The 23,091-nt window shown below is 51.0% G+C and overlaps 1 protein-coding gene across 1 annotated transcript; it reads right to left on the bottom strand.

The window, feature by feature from the left end:
* Positions 1-1,337: 1,337 nt before the first annotated feature.
* On the bottom strand, positions 1,338-19,728 carry PEF1 (penta-EF-hand domain containing 1). Its single transcript, XM_056122694.1, has 5 exons — positions 19,610-19,728; positions 9,660-9,981; positions 4,350-4,505; positions 3,767-3,910; positions 1,338-2,255 (listed from the first exon to the last, which is right to left on the bottom strand). The coding sequence occupies exons 1-5, from the start codon at positions 19,631-19,633 to the stop codon at positions 2,026-2,028; spliced, it is 876 nt and encodes a 291-aa protein (XP_055978669.1). The 5' UTR covers positions 19,634-19,728; the 3' UTR covers positions 1,338-2,025.
* Between the last annotated feature and the right edge of the window lie 3,363 nt (positions 19,729-23,091).

Here is a 23,091-nt window from a genome sequence, read left to right on the forward strand (position 1 = left end):
TGACGAACAGAGCTGGGAGCTCCCTCCGGCCTCCGTGCTAGGAAGTGGAAGAGATGTGGCCCTGCAGCCCACCATGACCACTAGGACAGCAGCGGGGCCAATCATGCCCTCCTCTCCTGGAGATGGCGCCTACGTGCTCTTGTGGGCATAGACACAGTCATGGACTGTCCTGCCCCTTCCACTAGCCCACAGCCAGGGATGAGGGTGGTGTGCAGAAAGAGGTATAATTGATGTCCACGAGGGCCAACCTGGGTCCTGAGTTCTTAGGCCCCCAAAGAACACCAGGGTAAGAAAAGGGTTCCAGCGAACTCTCGGCTGGGTGGAGAGCACTGCAGCTCTGGGTTCCGCTCTGCCAGCAGAGTCTAGTGCCGCCATGGCAGGCTCAGATAACCAGAGAAGGTTCAGGGACGGGGACAGGGATTCTCAGGGGAGCATCATGTAAGAGCCTGACTCCCAGGTGAGAAGGCTTGGGGACAATGGGTGGCAGGGGCCAGGGATCTAGAAAATGGGCACACAGGAACAAAGGTCGGTTTTGGTGGCCCAAGAGAAATCCATACGTGCTTTCATGGTGGCGGGACTTTTCATGGTGCAATCCATAGCAGGGAGAGGGGTCTACTAGCCAAGATGGACAGGTGGCCTGAAAGTCCATTGTGCTGTCATTGGACGGTGGCAAAGGAGGCTTGACCCTGGAGCACACAGCTGTATGTGAGCAGTGGCCTCGGTAACATGGGGAAGCCCGAGAATGGGGCGGCACGCATCCACCCTGACACATCTGCAGAGCCCCACAGAGCTGCTTCCCCAGCAAAACAAGTCAACAAAACTCTCACTTTCCCAGCTTCATCCCCCAAAGCAGGATTATGACTCCGCTACCCCGGATAAAGTCCCTCAGGCAAAGCAGAATGTCTGGGCTCTTGGCCTTTGATTGAAATTTTGTCAGCTCACTACAGACAGCGTATAGTGGTTATCACGCTGATCTGAAGATGCGGCTGGCAAGTACAGATGTCTGAGCTTAATAAACGTCATGACTTAATAAATGCTGTTTGTCTGGAAGATAAAAACTAGGGCTTGAACAAATACAAAGGCGACGCTCTAGGCATTTGGAGAAGCTGCTTCCAGCCCAAATGCCAGCCCTGTGTGAAACCTGGTGAGGTCCTTATCCTGCAGTCAATACTGACCATGTGGGGCCTGAACTTCCATTTCATCCTGGAAAATAAAAGCAGTCCAAATGCCCTGTGCCGCATGGCATGGTATAGCGGTGCACTGGCAGGCTGGCTGACAGACTACACAGATGAGTGCATGAAGAGGGAGCCGGGAAGGTAAGCAGACACGTGTCACTCTGGAGTTTTATCCATTTATTGACGCTTACGGTTTTATTGAACTTTTGGCCCCAGAAACAAAATGCAAATTAAAAAAAAAAAGCCTTGGCAGTCGGAGGTGACAACTGTCCCCTGGGGACAGAAGCCGAGCAAAGAATGGCTGCAAGTGAAGGGTTCGACCTGCAGAAGGTCAGAGCAGAGATGCCCAGAGAGCAGAGCAGATGGCTCAAGTTCCCTGAGCCGAGGAGCCCCGGGCAGCTAGAAGACAAAACACCCGGATGGGGGATGGAAAGGACAAGCTCCCTGGCGCGAGGTCAGATTCTCCCTTGGAGAAACCCACGGGATAGTCCCGTAATGGGCGGCATGGGCGAGGGGACACGGGTACTCGTGGGAAAGACGGACACTCACCACTGGCCTAGGTGGCTAGAAGCCGGGTCTAGTCAGAGGGACCCACTGCCCCAACTGGCACCTGCTCTTCTTGGTGCCGAGGACATGCTCCAGGCTGTCCAAACTGGACACCAACTTCCAGTCTGCAGCCAGGCCCTTCCCAGGTGGGTGCAGCCCAGGTCCATGCAGGGCTGCCAGCCTCTCTGGGATCAGCGGGCATCGGGCAAGGGAGAATCTTTTTCTGTAGGGGAAGGAGGAGAAGGGAGGTGGCACCAGGAGAGGCCCTGGGCACTCTCCTGGGCGTTCTCCACGGTGGGCTGACTCAGAGCATCCGAGATGCGGTCATGGTGACGAAATCCTCGAAGCTGAGCCGGACGTTGCCCTGGACGGCTGTGTCCTTCTCCCGGAAGGCCTCAGTCAGCAACTTCAGTTGGGTGCACACCTGGATAAAGCGGTCGAGCTGCATGGCAGGGTTGGCAGAGCGCGGGCAGTAGCGGGAGACCAGGAGCTGGGTGAACTGGGGACTCAGGTTGTAGCCCATTTGGGACAAAGCTGGAGAGAAAAGGTACACAGGACAAGCCTCATGTGAGCACCCCCGTCACCTACTTCACAGAGCAGAGCTCCTGGGACCTTGAGGGCTGGACATTAAGCAGAAAGCACATGATGTCAGGGATCACCCAGATGGCAGGGGCCCAACAGGGGCACCATCTATATGCTCCCCTGAGCAGGAAGAACCCAACCCACTCTCTTCCTCTTCACTCCCATGGTAGTTCCATTATGACCCCAACCCATCCAGAAACCTGATCCATCTGCAGCAGCAGCGTGGAAGGAAGCCTCAGCCCCAGGTCCACCCAGGCGGGCTGTCCAGGGCACGGCTGAGGTGAGGAGCAGTGCAGAGGTACGAGGTTTGAGATGGAGCTGATGTATAACAACCTTGCTCTTCCCTGCTGCACTGTTTCTGAGATGGGGCTAACACTTACTTAGAGGTTCTAATAAGACTCAAAGGAGGTGACCACAGGAAGTGCTTGGCACACAATCAGCGCCAGGTGGGAACACACCCTGCCCCTATCCCCCCAGGCAAGGCTGCCAGGCAGGTCCATGGTAACAGTCCCAGGCAGCTCCATCCTCCTGGGATGCATCTACCCTGCCTTCCTCTCCACCTGTCTGAAGACTCAGGCTGAAATCTCTGCTCTCTAAGTTCCAATGGGGCCCTTGGGGAAGTTAACGCTACAGCGACTCAGTTTCCTGTCTCTGAATAGGAACCTCATTTAAGGGTGGGGTGTAGTGAACATACGGATCACGTGAGAATAAATGCTGCCAGCTGTTAAGAGCTCATCAAAGGGCCTGGCGCAGAATCAAACACTGTCCACTCTTGCTTTATTACATTAATATTACCCTCACTTATCTCCTTGACAGAGCATGGCCAGCGCAGGAGGGCCTGCATATGTTCCTCCTCCCTGCCGGCCACAGACTGTGCCTGCCACTCCCCTCAGTCTGACGCACAGCTGGGCCAAGGCTGGGTCCTCTGGGGAGCCCTTTCCCCACTCCCAGGAGGCAGCACTCCCTGTTAGGTAAGGAACTTCAGCAGCCCGCCAGCCACCCATCCTCTAGAGTCAGAAATGGAACCAGGCCTGGTTTATGGCCTCAGGCCATCACACCCACTGCTCCTTCTGGAATGTTCTAGGTCTGGGAGTTGGGAAGAAAGCTGCTTCTAGTCCTCTTTCTGAGACTCTAGCCAGGGCCCCTTCCCCATTACATGCCAGAAGCCCGGGGAAAAGAGTCACCCGAGCCACATATCCTGGTTGCTGGTACCCCAGCTCCAAGCATGACCCTGAGGGCGCCCCACACTGCCAGGGCCCCACAGTAAGGAGGCCAGCCCTGATCTAGGCATCGGGCGAGGCCTGGCCCTGGACCTTGGCTCCACACCCCAGTCAGGCGGAGGGGTGGGTGTGGGTCTTGCTGAGCACGGCCTTGGGTAGTACAGAGGCACCCGGGGCAGCCAGGCCGAGGGAGAGGCCACCCCCCTGCTCTCTTCAGGAGGAGAGGCAGATGCATGGTCTCACCTTGTTGCAGCTCCGTGTAGCTGATGGAGCCTGAGTGGTCCCGGTCATACTGCTGAAAGAGGTTCTTCCACTGCTGGAGGAACTTCCACAGGGCTGAGAAACCGTAGACGTCAATGCGGCCTGACTTGGTCTGGTCAAACATGTCTTGGGGGCAAAGGAAAAGGTGGAGAAGGCAGGTGTCAAGACAGAGACCAGGGTCAGAGCTCACACTGACGCAGCCCTTCTCCAGCTTGTAGCCATTCTACAGGCCAGAGGCCCAGTAGCTCCCAGGATGCTTGCCAGCCCTCACGGGCCAAACTCCTGCCAGAACTGCCTTTGCTGTAAAGGCTTTGTCACCCTCCCAGGGCAGGGAGCCCCACTCCGCTAAGTGGGAAGTTAGCCTGTAAATCTGCAGGTCTAGAATTTGAGGGAAATTATCTTCGGGGAAAGAACACTCAGTCTGGGGGATCTCACTCCAATCCAGATTCCTGCCTGAAATCCTCCCGGGCCAAAACACTTCTCCTTAGAATGGCTGTCCCCTGCCAACAGTCAGGGATCAGGGGACCTGCCCCAGCAATGCCCATGGGGAAGGGCGAGGACTTACTTAACATCATGAGACATGTCTCATCATTGAACGAGGACCAGTTGCCGTTGACCAGCGCTTGCTTCAGCTCCTTGATGGAGATGTAGCCACTGTGATCGGCATCCACTGACTGGAACCAAGAGTAAGCCTCAGGATCCACGTTGGGAGGGGCGTTACCTGCAGGGAGGGGTGCAAACCAGGACAGGGAGATAGGCGTCCAGCTCATCTGCACGAACGCTGCCTACCTAGCCACCAAGCCGCGCAGAGGCACCCAGCCCCATGTGCCATCAGCGCAATACCCTTGCTCGGCAGAAGAGGACTGACCTTTGGTGTAGTCTCCCACATTGGTTGGTTTCTACCCAGTGAATTCTGAAAGACCTTTTCCTAAAGTGCTCTCCAGTCACTTTATTCGAAGTTAAATTTCTAAGAAACAGGAACTGCCGGGTACATTAAGAATTCTCTGGGGGTTGGAGCGATAGCACAGCAGGCAGGGTGTTTACCTTGCACGTGGCTGACCCGGGTTCGATTCCCAGCATACCATATGGTCTCCTGAGCACTGCCAGGAGTAATTCCTGAGTGCAGAGCCAGGAGAAACCTCTGTGCATTACCGGGTGTGACCCAAAAAGCAAAAAAAAAAAAAAAAAAAAAAAAAAAAAGAATTGGCGTTATCTCCTTCCCAGAGAATGATAGCCCCCAAATGCCTGCTGATCATTTAACAAGCACAGTCTCGAGCCACAAACTTGGAAGCACAGCAGAAGGTTCTGGCTGGGGACTGAGTTGGCCCCATTTGAATTCCCTGGCAGTGGAGAGCTGACATGTGATCTCAAGAGTCACCAGAGTTCAGGGTCATTGAGTGCATTATCCCTGTCTCCTCCATCACCCCCTATGCATCTGTGAGGGTCTCATCTGCAAACTGGCCCTGCACAGGTATTTGATATCTCCTCAGCTCAAGTCCAAGGAGCTGCCCGATTCTGGCCTCTTCACACACAGTAATCTCCCTCCTGTCTGTTCTCCTGCACCTGCCCTGTGCAGACACATCCAACAGCCTAACCATGCTCTCCTGACAACTAATTTCTGACACCCATCACATGTTTCTAATCTTGGTAAAATTTAATTCTAATCTCACCAATTTCCCCCAAACCCCAACTCAAAACTTCTTTTTAAAAGAAAAATGTTTTTAATTTGGCTTACAATACTACAAATAATAGTTTCTCATGAACATAATTCCATCACCATACTCATCACCAATGTACCATCTCCAACCCCTTCCTCTCATTCAACTCAAATTTTTCAAAGACATGACACTGCCTACAAAATAAAATTAATCGATTCCTGGTCTCTGGAATTCCACATGGTCTCCTAAGCACTGCCAGACATGATCCCTGAGTTCAGAGGCAGGAGTAAGCCCTGAGCACCACTGGGAATGGTCCCATAAAGAACAATCAAAAAGATAAAGTACAGCATCCTTAAAACTGCATTCCAGGGGTTGGAAATTACAGTAAAGGAGGGTGTCTGCCTTGTACACGCTGGCCTGGGGTTTGATCCTCACCACTCCACATGGTTTCCCAAGCCCCATCCCTGAGTGCAGAAGCAGGAGTAAGCTCTAAATGCAGCTGGATGTGGCCCCCAAACCAACCAACCAACCAAACAAACAAAAAACCCAACTGCATTCCAGGTTCCCTCAGAATGTGGTCTACCCTTCCGGTTCTTCCTCCCATCTGTCTCCCATGTCCTCCCTCAAGTCTCTGTTTCCGCTGCAATGAAGGATTAGAGTTGCTCTTACCCGCCCCCGCACATTCCCCCCCACACACCTGACTTTAGTCACTCTGTTCTCTCTGCCTCATACCCCTTTTTCCCTCATCAATTTACATCTACATTCTGTTCAACTTTCAAAACCCAAATAAAAAGCTCTTCCTCTCATAAAGCCTTACCTCTTCTTCCGTCCCTGGAAGGCCTCCTTCCTCTTTCCTTCATACTCCATCTTCCAACAAACAGCCCTGAGCATTCCACAGGACTCATTTCTTTTCTTTCTTTCTTTTCTTGTTTTGTACCATGCCCAGCAGTGCTCAGAGCTTACTCTTGGCTCTGCACTCCGGGATCACTCCTGATGGGCTCAGGGGACCATATCGGGAGCTGGGGGTTGAACCTGGGTCAACCACATGCAAGGCGAGTCTCCTGTCCACTGCACTATCTCTGTGGCCCCTCATGTGTTTTTCTGTCCCTTCCCCTTCCCAGGTGAAACTTGGGAACAACCTGTGAGCCTAATCTGACGATTAGTCTCTGATTCTGGTGGGCTTCACCCCGAGCCAATGCAGGAAGGGAAGGTGCTCAGATTCTGATCTATCAAACCCTTGCATTGGTTTCATGATTCAAGTGCCAGGTCCTCCTTTTGCAGCTTTGCTTTGTAAATTCTCCAGAGAGATAGCTCTCAGGCCTGAGTATATGCTTTGCAGGCAGGAGGCCTGGTTTTAAGCCTCATGGTCCTGAGCACCACAAGGGGAACCACTGCTGAGCACAGAACTGGGAGCAGATCCTGAGCATCACCAGGTGTCACCCAAATTATTTAATTCTTTCCATCCCAGTTTTCTTACCAGCACAATGAAAACATAATAGCGCCAATTTCATAAGGGTACTGTGAAGATAACACAATGTACGAAAACCCTTAAGTCAGCACCTGGCATAATCTAATTACTATAATAACTGCTGATCATCCATGCTGTTGTCATGGTTCAAATAGTTAATGGGTCTGTAAGGAGTATATAAGCTGATAAGCTGTGTGTGTGTGGGGGGGGGGGGGGGGAATAGCTTTGTGTGTTTATCAGAGACAGCATCATTTACTTGAATGGCAGATGAAGGCAGAGACACACCAGTTTCTCTTAGAAAAGGCCAGAGCTAGAGCACTGCTAAAAGCTCCTTCATATGTATCAGAGACCACCCTAAGTAGTGGAGGCATGAAAACCCCATTCCATCACAAAGGTGCAAGGAAAATAGTCTGGCCTGAAGGGGGACACAACTGAGCTCCCACATGGAAAACCAGGCAGGCCTCACTCCCATCCTAAACAGCAGCTGTGTCTCCAGAGATAGAAGACCCAGGACCCTGGAGGGAATTTCTGTAATATGTGTGGTCTGTGCAGTGTGCACAGAAAATCTCCAGCTCTGGAAGCAAAGAGCAGAATTTGGATTCAAATCCTGGCTCTGGTCCTTGTGTGACTTTAGGTAATTTTCTGAATACTGGTCCCTCCATTTAAAAAACGGATCAAGCTCATGGTGATGAGATAATGAGATAGCAGGAAAATGAAGTTCCAGCAAAGGACGAGGGGTGCGGAGTCACATTTTTCCAAAGGCAGGCACATTTATTTTTGGTTTGGGGGCCACAGAAGTGCTCAGGGCATGCTCCTGACCCTGTGTTCAAAAACCACTCTGAGCAGTGCTTAGGGGACCACGTAAGATGCTGTGCAGGGCCAGGGCTTAAGCTTTCAAAGGGCAGACATAACTGACCGGGGTCTGCAAGGATGATAAGGAGTCAAGATGAGGAATTAAAGCAAGGGTAAAGGCAGAGTGTGTTCAGTACCCCAAGGGGACCTGAGTTAAGAGGAGCAAGGAGTGAGGAGGAAGAGGAAGTTAGAAAAGCCTTTTGGGCCCCTAGATCAAGGGTCTTTAGGAACCCCCCTTTTTGGTGGAGAGGTGTGGGTGGCCTCCCATGCTGTGCTCAGGGGAGCCCAGGAGCAGTGCTATGTGGCCCAGCTGTATAAACCTGATGGGTCAGTGCTCAGGACCACCGTGGCTACCCTTGGGAGATATGCAGTGCCATGGACTGAACCTGGGGTCGAGCAGAGGCCAGGCATGTGCTCCAGTCCCTGGGCCCGGGAACCCTGGGGACCTTCGCTGTGGACAGCGGGGCAGGGGCTGAGGTAAGCTCTGGGCCACTCACAGCCAGGCAGGCTCTGGGGTAAGACTGTCAAACGATGCAGACATCCACAATGACGCTGCAGAGCTGAAGTAAAGGCCACGAGCAAGGGCTCTGCCGGGGGAACTACAGCAGCAGCCATTCAGGCCACAGTGTGAGCGGCTCCGCACAGCCACCCGCCGGGCAGGGCATCTGCAGAGGCATCGGTACTGCCAACTTGCTCTTCCCCGCAAGGTTTTGGAATGTGGGAGGAGGTGGACTGGCACTCACCTTCCCTGACACCGCCACGGAGCCTGAAGCCTCTCCCTGTCCCCTCCCACCGGGTCCAGCTCCTCATCTGCATTCCCTCTGCTCCAGCCCTTTCGCCATCTCCCTCGCTTCTGCCTGCTATAAGGCTTTTGTCACATATGCTGTGACATCAGAGGTAAACAGCGGGTTGGGGAGAATGTCCCAGATGAGTCATCTCAAGACTCTCGTCCTGGGAGCCCTACCCACACGCCACAGGCCAGACGTCACACCCAGCGTTTACCTGCATTTAACAACATATTTAGTTTGGGTATGGGGAGCCACACCTGGCGCTACTCTGGGCTTACACCTCGCTTGATGCTCAAGGCTTAGTCCTGGCTCTGTGCTCAGCAATCAGTCCTGGTGGGGATTGGGAGGACCATATCAGGGGCCAGGATTGAACCTGGGTTGGCCACATACAACCCACTGTACCAACTCTCCAGGGAACCCCTTAGTAACAATTCGGAGAGGTAACAACAGCCCCCCAATTTGTAGACATGGACACTGAAGCTTAAAGAGGTGAGTAATTTGGTCAAGTTGAAGGCAGTCTGACCACAATAGGTGAAACTCGCAATGAGCACACACACACTTCCACACAAAGAAAGGGCAGTTCCCTCACAGACACGGAGTTTCACCCAATTAACAGATAGCTACTGCCTCAGTTACCTGCTACTCCACCATCCCCCTCGCCCTCGCCCCACTATACATCCCCTTCACTGCATGGTGGTCCTCCAAAGCCTCTCCAAAGAGGCGCGGCCTTTGCCATCTGACTCCCAGCTTCTGTGGACACGATGTTGAGTGGACGGGGGAAGAGCGTTGCCCTGGGAGGGGGCTGCTTCTCCAGCTGGAGCCCAGAAAGAAAAGACACGCAGAACATCAAATTCCCAGCTGCTGACATGCAAGCAAAAGTAAGAGTGAGCAAGCAGAGAAGTAAATCCTCACAGTAAGCAGCCAAAGGGACCTGGGAGTGTGGCTCCCGCAGCAAGGCCGATGGCCTTTCTTTCTGCTGATGCGAGCTGAGTGAGTACAGGATGCAGGGCCAGAGGTCAGGCTGCCTTCGAAGAGCCACAGGCAGGGCCAGCTGGGGCCCCTGATCACTGCAAACCAAAGCAGAGGCCTGGGGTCCGCCCCCCACTTACCTGGAAGAGGGCCCTGTCCGTAAGGCCCAGGATGCTGTGCTCCGTAGGAATTCGGAGGGGGCTGTCCATAAGGGCCTCCTGGGGCCGCACCACCGTAAGGACCTCCTGGAGTTCCAGAGGGGAGTCCCCCCGCGTTGGGGTGTCCATAGGGTCCTCCACCGGCGGGTGGTCCGTAAGGCCCTCCTGAGGCAGGACCTCCTCCATAACCGCCACCAGGGGGCACCCCACTGCCGTACTGCCCTCCGCCATGGGGGGTACCAGGGTAGTAGCCACCCGGAGGGGCTCCAGGCGCTTGTCCTGGAGCACCAGCACCGGGGCAGCCCTGCAAGAAGAGCAAGACATCATTCAGAATGATGGGTAGGCGCTGGCAACAGTGTGGCACGCTGGGCACTGCACTTTACCCCTCCCGGAGGCCGGACTGAGGCTGCCACTGCTTGGATAGAAAACCCAAGTCAGGTTTCTAGAGGAGACACAACTTACCTCAGGTCAAACCACATGGCCTGCAGAGGCAGGCTGAACTCTGCTGTCCGGTGCCCAGCCCCGGGGACTCCCAGGACTGACATCACAACTGCTTTGCCACTTCACCCTAGCCACTAGCAAGGCTTATTGCCAGGGACGGCAGCTGAATCAAAGAAGACTCCAAATCCTCACCCAGTGGTACCCCTTTTTATGGCCCAAATGTGGTCTTGACAACACCCGTGGACTCCAGTCCCGGGTGCTGTCTCCATGGCACGTCTTCCCGACCTACTCTAGCTCAGTGCTTCTTAGCCTTTTTCAGACCCTGGCCCCCTGCCAACCTTGTTTCCTTCCGTGGTCCCCTTGTTCTACCATTTGGGCCCCTAGTCCCCTGCCATGCCACCCCCTAACCCCCATATAAATGATTGTCACCTGTGGTCCTGTTGGAATGTCCTGGGGGATATGGCTTGGGGAGGGGATCTGGCCTCTGGCTGGGAAATGCTGCTCCGACCTATGGTGTGATGGTATTTCCCCACCCTTCCAGCTCTGTGAGAGTTGTGAAGTTTGCCAAGAGAAGCGGAACTCGATTTCTGTGTATCTGTTTGTTTGGGCCACATCTTGCAGTGCTCCCAATTTACTACCGGCTCTGTGCTCAGGGATCACTCGTGGTGGAGCTCAGGGGACCATATGAGGTACCAGGGGTCAAACCTATGCAAAGCAAGTGCCTAAGGACCCTATTTGTAAGGCCAGAGAGGAAATGGTGAAGAGACAGAAAGACCAAGTTCACGTGCTGCGACTTACTCACTGGACTGATGACTTACCCTCTGGGCTATCTCAACCGTCTTTGCTCTTGGGGTTGGAGAGAAAGCACAGCAGGCAGTGTACTTGCTCTGCAAGCCCTTCTCCCTTCCTGCTCAGCATCATGGGTGTTCCAGCACGGATGTCAAGCCACAGAGAAATCACAACACAAAACTCTGCTCTCTCCAGCTGAGTTTATGTCCCTGGGCCAGTGGCTTAATCTTTCTGAGCCCGTTTCCTCACAAGTAAACTATAATAATCCCTTCCTCAAAAGATTGTTCTGTAGATTACAAGAGATAAATGTAGGCAAATTTTGCTAGTTTGATTTTTAGCTAAAGAAACTTTTGATGGGGGTGGGGGGGAAGACCCAACAAGAATAAAAACACAACCAAACATGGCTCTGTTGTGAGAATTGCTCAGTCAAGTGAGGTGGGCGGGCACTGTGGAGCCAAGTAGGCAGGCTCCCCCCGTGCTAGACTCTGCTTTGTTTCAGAAGTGCCGTGCCAGGGACGGATCCAAGGCCTCACACACACAGGGTTGGTATCCCAGCACTGGGTCATGTCCCGAGCCTACCTTGCTAGGGTGTCTTCTTTTTGTGCAGTGTTAGGGTTCAAACCAGGGGCAGGTGCTCTATCACTGAAACACAATGTTGGCCATTTCCTTGCTAGATTTTCAGGAGCTCTGTAGTTCCCTCAGAGGGGCTCAAAAGAACAAAGATCTGAACAACAATGCCCGGTGTAAAGCAAATCAACGGTACCCCAGAGCTGCCACTGCGGTTGTATTATTGTCAGCAGAGTCCTGGGCCAGCTCAGGAAGAGAAGGGTGCCTTCCTGAGTTTTGAAGGAGCACGAAGAAACACAAAACCACTGTTAACATCCAACAGAACAGCAGAAGGAAACTGAGTTTAAAATGGACACGTAAACCCTTGGGACTGCCAAGGAAAATGGGCAAAATGGGGTGGTTTTCACAAGAACAGCCATGGAGCTGGATAAAGAGAACAAAACTCCCGAGGGAGCTGGATGGTGTGATGGGAGAGGCGCCTAGGAAATTAGTGTTCCCCCCCCCCCCCCCACACACACACACCTTCCAATCAGGGGTGGGGAAACAAAGCAGAGAGGAGGGGACTTGCTTGACACAAAGGGAGCCAGAGGCAGAGCTGGACGTCTCCCCTCCATCCCATCTTCCCTCCATCCCATCCATCCCATATGCACGCTTCCTGTGACAGTGCTCTTCCTGAAGCAACAGGATACAGGATTCTGGGGAAGGAGGGATAGGGGCAGGATCAGGGACTCTGCAGTCTAGGCCACCCAAAACACAGTGTGGGTACCAATCAGCCCAGCCCCATGGGGCATAACCTGGCCCCCAAAGACACGCAGGTCTCTGGACCTCGGTGCTATCACCTTCCAGGGCACTGCTAGGCTGGGCAGCCTGGCAGCAACTGAACTTTTCCTTTCAGGCTCCACCAACAGTCTCAGGTGTAGGGGTACAAAGTACTTTCACAGACACACATATGCAACGGGACGAATACTGTCAACAATCCTCTAAGAGCAAAAAAAAAAAAAAATCTCATCAATTTTCATGTAAGAAAACAAAGTTTCATTCCAGTCACCACCCTGTGAGGCTCCCTGCTGGCCCTGGGAGCACAGGCTCCAAAGGGTTTGCTCTTGAGAGCCCACAGAAAGTCAGGATAGAATCTGATTGATGCCATCATAAAAATGTACTGTACTGCTACAGAGGAGGCCTGAGCAGAGGAATTTGTTCTGTTTGAATAAAAATGATCCATCAAAAAAGAAAAAAAATGTTAAAAAAAAAAAAAGGAGCTATCAGATTAACAAAAGCATGAAGTCAATCAAGGAAGGCTTCCTGGAAGTGGTATGAGTAATATAGATGACCTGAAAGGATGCAAAGACATTTCCCAAGGTAAAGTAATCCCAAACAGAAAGACAGAGGCGCAAACCCATGAGCTGGAAGGGAGTGGGTAGGAAATGGACTGAAAAATGGGCAGGGGCAAGTATGAGCTCAGAAAGGAGGTTCCTATCCCCCCAGTCCAAGCACCTCGCCTGCTGCACTTCCTGGCTGCTGAGTTAGCACAGTCTTCCAGCAGTTTCTCACTATCCTCTCCCCATCCGACAGTGAGCTCCCCAGGGCAGACGCTGGGCTTCATTCATCATGGCAGCCCCGGGTCTAGCACAGTGCCTGGCACCCGCAACCCTCCATAAATATTTGAACAAACGACCACCTCTACAGTTTGGGCTTCATGCCAGAAAAAACAGAGAGCCACAGAAAGGTCACCAACGGGGGAAGGATGTGACCGGAGCCTTGTGTCGAGAACTGACTCGTGGTAGGTGAAGCATGAGCTGAGGGGGGACAGCAGCCCAGGTGCCAGGCAGGCAGGGCTGGGCCAGACAGCAGACTCGGAGAGAACAGGTTGGATTCGGGAGCTATTTCAGAGATAGACCAGACATGACTTGGAGACTAATTAGATTAGGGCAGAGACAGAGGAGGGGTGAGGGAAGGAAAAGGCTTAGGATGACTCAGGTTTCTAACTTGCACAAGAGAAGGTACCGGAGCTTCGAACTGCGGCAGCATCCAGGCTGGAGTGGATGTCTGGGAAAGATGGTTTCCGGAAGGCTGAGTTTTTAAAGATCTGACACAGAAATGAAAACTCCAGCCATTTTCTACAGTCCTTTACACTACTGCATGCTGCCAACCCTTTTGCGTCTTTATAGAGCATTTCACGCATGATAGACACAAAACTGAAAGAGTCAAGAGAGTCTAGTGGCCAGGGTCTTTACTAGTCACAACAAACTACATTTGATAAACTGGAGCAGAGGACGGGGCCCTTTGTATTTAGTCCATAATCTCTGCTAGATGTTTCCAGTTCAAGGGACTATTATCCCCATTTTACAGCAGACACAATGAAAGTACAGCTTAATATGGTGCATGTGATGACCCGTCTAGAACACTGAGCTGGAACTGAAAACAAGGTCTCAGGGGCAAAAGACAGTATAGGGATTAAGGATGCTCAGTTCTATCCTGGCTGTATGTATGGTCCCCCAGATACTGCCAAGAGTAATCCCTGAGTACAGAGCTCAGAAAATTCCCTGGAGCACCCCCAGGTGAGCCTCCTGCCCCAGGATCTGCCTCAGTCCATTCCACATTCAACTTCTGTGCCCCCTCACTGAGTGGGTGCCCACTATGTGTTGTTCGAAATATACTGTCAAATACAATACAGAAGGGAAGTTTGGATTAGGTACTCTCTCAAGAGTTTCATGCCCAGGGGCTGGAGAGATAGCACAGCGGCTACTGGTCACATCACCAGGTGTGACCCAAAAAGCAAAAAAAAAAAAAAAAAAAGAAAAAAAAAGAGTTTCATGCGCAGAAATAAGAGCTACTCAGAAGAAACATTCTTCCTCTATCCCCAAATCTCAAGAAACACTACTGGGCCAGGCTCCAAAGGTCCTCTAGTTCAACCTCTCGGTCCGGCTCTGCAGCAGCGTCTGGATCTTGCTTCCTGTAAGCGGCACAGAGTTCAGCTCCTCCTCAACAGTATTCTCAGAAAGTGCCACCTTTCCCTTCAGCTCTGAGGGCTCACGCAAATGTCTCTAAGGTCTCTGTAAAGCTGGAAGGCATCAAAGTCGTCCAGGCTAAGTCTTTTTTTGTTTTTGTTTTGCTTTTTGGGTCACACCCAGCGTGGCTCATGCACTCAGGAATTACTCCTGGCGGTGCTCAGGGGACCATATGGGATGCTAGGAATTGAACCCGGGTCGGCTGCGTGCAAGGCAAATGCCCTACCCACTGTGCTATTGCTCCAGCCCCAGCCCAGCCTAAGTCTTATTGGAAAGGGTGCTTACAATGCAAAGACAAGCCTGTGCTTCAGAAACAGCCCTTCAAGCACCTACTCTAATAGGCTAAACTGGAATTTCTCAACCCAGAAATCCTGTGGCTCCCCAGGATATTCTGAGGAGTCCACATGTGAAAGTTCCATCACTGGGGGACCACAGGATGAGATGAGGGAGCCAACTGGTAGGACTGGGAGGCGAAAAGAAGGAAACAAGGTCAGAAGGGGCCCATGGTCAGTAAAATGTTGAGAAACACTGGGTTAAACAATCACAAAGAAGACAGGAGTGGTTTGGGTGTTCACCAGCAGAGCCTCCTAAAATATTTAAAGCCTGAAACCTGCAGCCAATGAGCAGTGAGCCAAGAACTGTCCCGAGACTTCAATTACCATCAGTGTGCTGACACTCCAAAATCTTTGTCTCCAGCTCGTCTCTCCTGAGCTGCTGCCCCACAGATACAACTGCCTGGATCTTCTCTCCAAACCGCCTCCTCCCACTGTGTCCTCAGCTCTGCAACTGTTACCTCCTTACACCCAAACCTGGTGTCCTAGGACACCTCCTCTTATTTTTCTCCCCTCATTACACATCAAAGTTCTAGTTCCTCAATGCTTCCCAAATCCATTCTGCCACGTCACTATTCCTCTACCCTAGATCATTTCAGAGACTCTGGAACAGTCTCCCTGCCTCGCATCTCTCCTGCCTCACAGAGCACAAAACACTGGTCAATGATACCCTGATGGCTCCTAGGATGAGGTCCACGTTCCAGTGGCATCCGAGGCTCTTTAGGAGCTGGCTTACTTCTTAGTTTTAGTGCTTCCTCCTCTCCTCCAATTCACAACTAAACCCAGTTCCTTCAACACCTCCAACACAAGGTCTCTTTTTGCTTCCTGAATGCTCTTACTGATCCCACCACTGGAATACAATTCCTTTCTCCACCCAGCTAACTTCTGTGGTGATTCCAATTTTTAACTTAAATATCACCTTTTTTAAGGTTTCCTCCACTTTATTTCTTTTAAATTTTTTATTGAATATCTCATGGATATTCCATGAGATATTCAATAAAAAATTTAAAAGAAATAAAGTGGAGGAAACCTTTAAAAAAATAAAGTGGAGGAAACCTTAAAAAAGGTGATATTTAAGTTAAAAAAAAAAATTGAATATCCATGAGATTCCCTCTCGGAAAGACTGGCAAGCTACTGAGAGTATTCTGCCCGCACGGAAGAGCCTGGCAAGCTATCCGCTGTGTATTCGATATGCCAAAACCAGTAACTACAACTGGTCTCATTCACCTGACCCTGAAGGCTTCACCGACATGGCAGCACTGAGAAGGATGAGAAAGGAGAGGCCGACAAAATCTCAAGGCCGACCTAGGCTGCCACAACGAAGGAAGACAAAAATGATCGTCTGTACTTTCAATGCACGTACGCTAGCATCAGATGCATCCATCGAGGACCTGATGGTACAAGCGCGAATGATCAAGTACGACATCATTGGTCTAATCAGATGGGCTGGTCACGTAATGAGATTTAAAGACGACCGTTGGACTAGAGCTGTTACTGATTGGATTCCACAGGATGTCAAGAGACCGCGTGGCCGCCCACCTACCAGATGGTCAGACTTCTTCGTGAAGATCATGAACGATCGGTTTGAGGCCCTTCATGTTCCCGGAGCGAACAGATGCCATTGGGCTACACTAGCACGCGACAGGGACAAATGGAGACGTTACTGGCGCCCGCTCGAGCAAATCGACGACTAACAGGAAGTTAAGTTAAGTTTATCCATGAGATAGACCATTACAAAGTTGTTCATGATTGGGTTTCAGTCATACAATGATCCAACACCCACCCCTCCACCTGAGTACATTTCCCACCATCAATGTCCGTTTCCTTCCAACCATCCTCCAGCACCCCGCAAGCCCTAGCCTGCCTTTTTATGGTCCTGCCCTTTCTTACCCTTCTCCACACACACAATAAGTTAGATACTTTCCTGTGCAGTCTTTTACATTTTTTTTAGGGGGGGGCACACCTGGCAATGCTCAGGAGATAATCTTGGCAGTGCTCAGGGACCATATGGGATGCCCCAGGATCAAACCCGGGTCATCAGTAAGCAAGGCAAACGCCTCTCCCACTGTACTATCTCTTCAGCTCCTTCCTGTACACTCTTGGTATCTTACACTCACATGTAATACTTATCAAACAGATTCCAGGTCCCTATCATTCTTCCACTTAGAATATTTACTACTACCATTTTTAAAGAAAGGGAAATAGAACCTCTGGCTTTTGAAAGAAAGTTCTACAAGCAAATGTTAAACCTCAGAGGTCACACTCTTAAGCACTGACACCCATCAAATTGGTTCGCCAAAGGAATAAAGGGATTTAGAGTTTTACTAAGCCTCAGTCCAGGTTCTTAACAATAGCTGGATTCCTCCGGGGTATACGCTGGATCTCGGGAAGAAAAAAGGGTTAAGGTCCTGGAAGCTTCAGTTTTACATTTTCTAGGGAAAGGCTCTAAGGATCAAACCCAAGGCTTCTTGAAGACAACCCACTTCCTCTTTGAGAAAGCCTGAACAGATGGCCAAGGAAAGATGGGAGGAAGCTTTTCTTTTCCAGACATGTTTCTCTGTTCCACTCAGTGTATGCTCTGAGCACAGCTGGCAACAGCGGCCTGGGAACAACAGTGGCAACAGCTGCTCTGCCCCCCGCACAGTGCAGATTAGCAGTGTGCCACACAGTATAATCCACCACACACGGTGTAGACTAGCAATGTGCCACACAGTGTAATCGACATAGTATAGACTAGTAATGTGCACATCACATAACCCACACAGAGTGTAGATCAGCAATGCGCCAGTGTAATCCTCAGTGTAGATTAGCAACTAGCCACAATGTAATCTATGCAGTGCAGATTAGTAATGTGCCACACTCTAGGTCTACCGTCATCCCCATTTCAGCCCTATGAGGGTAAATCCTCCCTTTTTCAGGTAGGACACTAAAGGTGTATAGCCCTTAGATGACTCGTCCAAGTGCATTTGACTCTCAAACAATAGGATTTGAGCCTAGTTCTGTAGAACCTAGACATTTAGTCTCTTTTATGGAATTGCTTCTGAGATGCATACAAGTGTGTCTCCCCACCTCCCCCCCGTCCCATCACTTAAGAAAATATTGATCTCAGGACGCAGCACAGCTCTGGGGTGGAATCCAAAGTGGGGTCTAACAAGCTTGCCCACGATTCTGATGCAATGCATTGCTCAACACAGGGTACACATGGCAATGACTCCGCAAACTCGTTTCCTCCAGAAATACCAGTATCAAAAGCACTGTGATTGGATGTGAAAAAGAGGGAACACGCCATGGCTAACTTGTAAATCTGTCAGATTTACAGTGCATACAAATACAGCCGAGATGCCCGATAAAACTCATTCAGCTGTGTTTAACAAAACGTTTCCCCCACACACAACTTTTTGTTTTGGGGGCCGTACCTGACACCTGGCTCTGTGCTCAAGGATCACTCCTTGTAGAGTTTGGGGGACCCTATGGGGTGCTGAGGACTGTACCCAGGTGAGCTGCATGCAACACAAGTGCTCTAACCACTCTCCAACTTGTTTTAACTAGACTCTTCCTCTGTTACAACACTGACATACATTTCACAAAGCTCAGTAAGGAAGTAGAGTTGAGGCTCCTCCTAACCTCTACCCAGGCTGGCTGGCTCCTACCACTAAGTTTATAGCAGGAAGCTCGAGGTGCTGGCTCTGGTCTCATCCTCTTGCTACTATCCTGGGGAAGTCACTTAGGTTTATTACCTCTTAGATTTATTGCTGAGCGATAAACTAGGGTCATCTTCCCTATTAGCATCCCTCCTAGTCCTCCATGATTGAAGGAACAGAGTTCAAACGCTGTGTACACCGTCCCGGCCCAATCGAGGGCCCTGCCACATATTACAGCCTGGACTGCACAGCTTTGTTCTTTCTGATATCCCATAGGTTCTTGTTTGCCATCTTTCCTAGATGCATCTTATCCCTTAATGTGAGTAATCGCAGACATTCAGGAGCCATGTCAGCCTTCAATTTTTCTCCTCTTAGAAACAAGGGTCTATAGGGGGCCCTTCCAGAAGTACTGAAAGTCAAAATGCCGCAAGTTAACACCCGGAACACTCTCACCCGCACCAAATGTTTTCTCTCTTTTCCCAGAGAGTATTATTACCCACTCTCTGGCCCTAGTTTAGAGAAGGGAACTGGTTCACAGGGGTAAAACGCCTTGCTCAGGCGCTGAGACTAGATTGCTGGGGGCTTTCCTCCATCACAAGCTCTTCTGCCCCGCGGGAGGGGATACCCCTGCGGTGGGCTTCGTGGCGGGGCCGAAGGGGCGGCTAGTCGGGACGAGAGACTGGCCCAACAGCCCGTGTCCCTCCGGGTGTCTCTGACTCCTCCCACGTGTGAGCCGGGGGTGCGGGACTAGAGGACCGTCCGGGACAGGACACGAGGGATGCGATGCTCCCTGCAGCCCCGGGATGCGGTGCTCCCCGCGACCCCCGGCCCCGCTGCCGGAACCAGTACTTTGAACGTTCTACCTCCGTGATCACCCCGTCCGGGGTCCCCGCGGGAGCTCGGGGGAGGTGGAAGCCCCAAACCACGTCTGGGTGTGTGGGGTCCACGGTCCCCAAATCACGGGCGCGACGTCAAAGGGGGAGCGACGCGACCGCCGTGACGTGAGATCGGCGCGACCGGCCGCCCTTTCTCCCTTCGCTTAAGAGACCTCGCTGTAGCGAAGATTAGTAGAGGGAGGCGCGGGAAAGCCGGGAGAAAGCACAGCCAGGGGGTACCGGGCCGGGTCTGGCTTCGCCGACCCCTCACACACTCACCTGCCCGTACGGATAGCTAGCCATGGCGACTCTGACGTTACACGTCACGGGGGCGGGGCTTCTTGGCCTCAAACCCGCCTCTCGCTGGAGCTCGGGGCGAGTCCTCCCTTTCCGATTGAGCGTCCCACATGTCAATCACTGTCACGTGATCCACCAGCCGTGACGCTATTGGCCCCCTCCCAAGAGGCCCAAAGTGGCTAAGGAGCGGTTGGCGGCCTCCCGAAGCCTCGGTCGCGGTGAGGACGAGACTGTTTCTCACTTTTTCATTCTAGAGTAGGACCCGGGGTTGGGCAGGCCCGGGCAGTTAGCGGGAAGCCTGCGTGAGGTGTTGCTGTGGTGGCCATCTTCTAACCTGGCAAGTGGAACGCACGGTGTCGTCGCATGATGACGTCAGGCATAGGCCAACGCCTTCAGGGCGGGCCCAGACGGTTGCCATGACAACGAGGAACGGAAGGCGGCTCCCTGGGAAAGTTGGAGGCGAAGGCGGAAGTGCTTCTCTTCAATGCCTGGGCACCGCCTGTCAGTTCCTTTGGGTTAGGGTCTCTTGGCTTTGGAGAAGAAAATCCACACCGTCAGAATGGGAGGAGGTAATCCAGATACGTTGGATTTCTTTTTCTTCTAAGAGTTGTTTCATTTTGACTGTCGTTTTAGGTAACATAGATACAGTAGTGTTAACTGGTATGGTGTTGGTGTACAAAGTTAACTGCACCTTCACCACCAAAAAAAGAGACCAAGACGGGACCGGAGCGCAGTTCAGCGGGCAGAGCATTTGCCTTGCATGCAGACAACACGGGTTTGATCCCTGGCACGACGTATGGTGTCCTAGGCACACTAGGAGAGATTCTTGAGCACCCCTAGATGTGACCCCGCCCTCTCCCAAAGTGCGCAAGACCATCAACCATTATCCTTATGCCTCTTCCTCCCCGCCTCCCCACATGGGATGCTGGGAATCGAATCCGGGTTGGCCGCGTGCAAGGCAAAGGCCCCACCCGTTGTGCTATTGCTCCAGCCCCCTCCCCCTATACTTAATGCACTTCCCCCCCACCCCCCTTTGGGCCAAACCCAGTGATGCTGAGGGGTTATTCCTAGCTCTGCACTCAGGAATCACTCCTGGCAGATTCGGGTGGCCTTATGGGGTGCCAGGGATCCAGCAAAGCCAGCATCCTCCGCACTGTCTAAGACCTTGATTTCTGTGTTTGTATCGTCTCTCTGACTTAGTTCATCTTTTCTTTTTCAGGTCTTTTTTTTTTCCCCCTTTTTCTTTTTGTTTTTTTGGGCCAAACTTGGTGGTACTCAGGAGTTATTCCTGGCTCTGCACCTTGGAATCAGTCCTGGCGGTGCTGGGGTGGGGGGGGGGGAGTGGGAATCACATGGGGTGCGGAAGATTGAACCCGGGTCCACCACATGCAAGACACTTTACCCGCTGTACTATCTCTTCAGCCCTTTATTTCATCTTTTTTATGGCTGTTTAATATTCCATTGTATATATATGCCACAACTTTATCCAAAACCTTGCAGAGGATGAACTGTTCGACCTTGGAGTTGTTTCCATAGCCTGGCTATTATACTTAATTGCAATGAATTTAGATGTGTGTATATATTTTCAAGTTTTGGGGGTTCTTCGGTGTTGTTCTTGTGAACCTCTTTTCTCATAAGTGGGGAAATAGTTTCAGAGAGTCAGAAAGTTTGCCTAGTTTCCAATGGGCAGGAGGCAGAATGTATCCTAAAACCAGACCTATGGATGCCCAGTTCTTGGCAAGGAAGTCTTGATTGACCTCCATAATAGGTCAAGTCCTGGTGAAGTACTGTCATCATAGACATGCTATCATTGCCCTTTGGTGGTTCACACGCTACATCTGATTGATTTGAATTTCTTCATGTGAGCATAGATTGTTTTTACTTGTCCTTATATGTCCCCAGTACCTAGTGAAGTGCCTGAAACCTTTTTTAAAAATAAAGTATGGTGGGGAGCTATAGTGATAGTACAGCGGGAAGACGTTTGCCTTTCACTCAGCTGACCTGGGTTCGATCCCTGGCATCCCATATGGTCCCCCAATCACTGCCAGGAGTAATTCCTGAGTGCAGAGCCAGGAGTAACCCCTGTGCATCGCCGCCAGGTGTGATCCAAAAGGCAAAAATAAATAAATTATGGTGTTATAAGGTCATCTAAGTATTTATTTAGGCTCTTTCCAAAATTACAGTGTTAGTCATGATACTTGCACACTGGCCACTCTATAATGGATCATCTTCATCGATCCCTACAAAATAAGATTTTCGTCCTCTTCATTCTAACGTCCTTCAAAATTTGGTATTGTCACTGTCACTGTCCTCCCGTTGTTCATCAGTTTGCTCAAGCGGGCCCAGTAACGTCTCCATTGTGAGACTTGTTGTTACTGTGTTTGGCGTATTGAATACGTCACTGGTAGCTTGCCAGGCTTTGCCGTGCGGGCGAGATACTCTCGGTAGTTTTCTGGGCTCTCTGAGAGGGGCGGAGTAATCGAACAAATTTGGTACAATCTTTATTAAATTAAATAAGTTTTTGCCTTCCATGCTGTACTATCTTCAGTACCACTATCTAACACTCTTGCTTTGGAGTGAGGATTTTGATGTAACCACTTTCTAACTATGGAACTGAATAACCCTGTAGTCTACCTGAGTCTCGATTTCCTCAGCCATCAGAGACAAATCTGTAGAGAGAGCTAAAAAATCAATGTATCTTCAGCAATATTCACAGTAGCCAGAACCTGGAAATAACTGGAGTGCCTGAAAACAGAAGAATGGATAAAGAAACTATGGCATATCTACACAATGGAATACTATGCAGCTGTTAGAAAAAATGCAATCATGAAATTTACCTATAAATAGATGGGCATGGAGATTATCATGCTGAGTGAAATGAGTCAGAGGAGAGGGACAGATATAGAATGATAGCATTCATTTGTGCTATATAAAAACATATACTTGAAGACTAATATCCAAGGCCAGGGAAATCAGGAGCTTGGGGGACTGGTCAGTGGTTGGAATCTACCGCAGGTGTGTGTGGGGTGGAAGGTAGGTAAGATAGAGAAGGGACCAGTGTGACAATAATAGATGGAAATGATCGCGCTGGATAAGAACTGAGTGTTAAAAGTAGGTAAAGGGATATACATGGTTGTTGGATATCAACCCAAAGTCCTTTAGGCTTCACCAGTGAATTGCCCCTTTCCTCTCCCAGAGAAGCTTACCAAGCGCTTGCTGACATCCCCAATTTGGTTAAAGTCTTTCTTCAACCTTTCCTTTGTGTTGGATACAACTGTAAGTGCTTTAGGCTTCATCAGTGAATTGCCCCCTTTCTTCCTCTCAGAGAAGCTTAACATGCTCTTGCTAGCATCCCCAATTTAGTTAAAGTTTATCGTTAACTTTTCGCTTGTATTTTACCTCTCATTGTCACAGTTCCTCAAGTCAGTCTTGATTACTTATAAGCCAAAACTTTCTGGTAATTC

The sequence above is a fragment of the Sorex fumeus genome, unplaced genomic scaffold (assembly GCF_029834395.1).
Source record: "Sorex fumeus unplaced genomic scaffold, SorFum_2.1 ptg000047l, whole genome shotgun sequence".
Classification (NCBI taxonomy): domain Eukaryota; kingdom Metazoa; phylum Chordata; class Mammalia; order Eulipotyphla; family Soricidae; genus Sorex; species Sorex fumeus.

Bases quoted from the DNA above. Each gene is read 5' to 3' on its own strand.
- PEF1 (XM_056122694.1), bottom strand. From the start codon at position 19,633: ATGGCTAGCTATCCGTACGGGCAG. The intron at 9,982-19,609 runs GTGAGTGTGTGA...CTCTTCTTGCAG, and splicing joins CTAGCTATCCGTACGGGCAG to GGCTGCCCCGGTGCTGGTGC. The intron at 3,911-4,349 runs GTAAGTCCTCGC...TTTGCCCCCAAG, and splicing joins GACATGTCTCATGATGTTAA to ACATGTTTGACCAGACCAAG.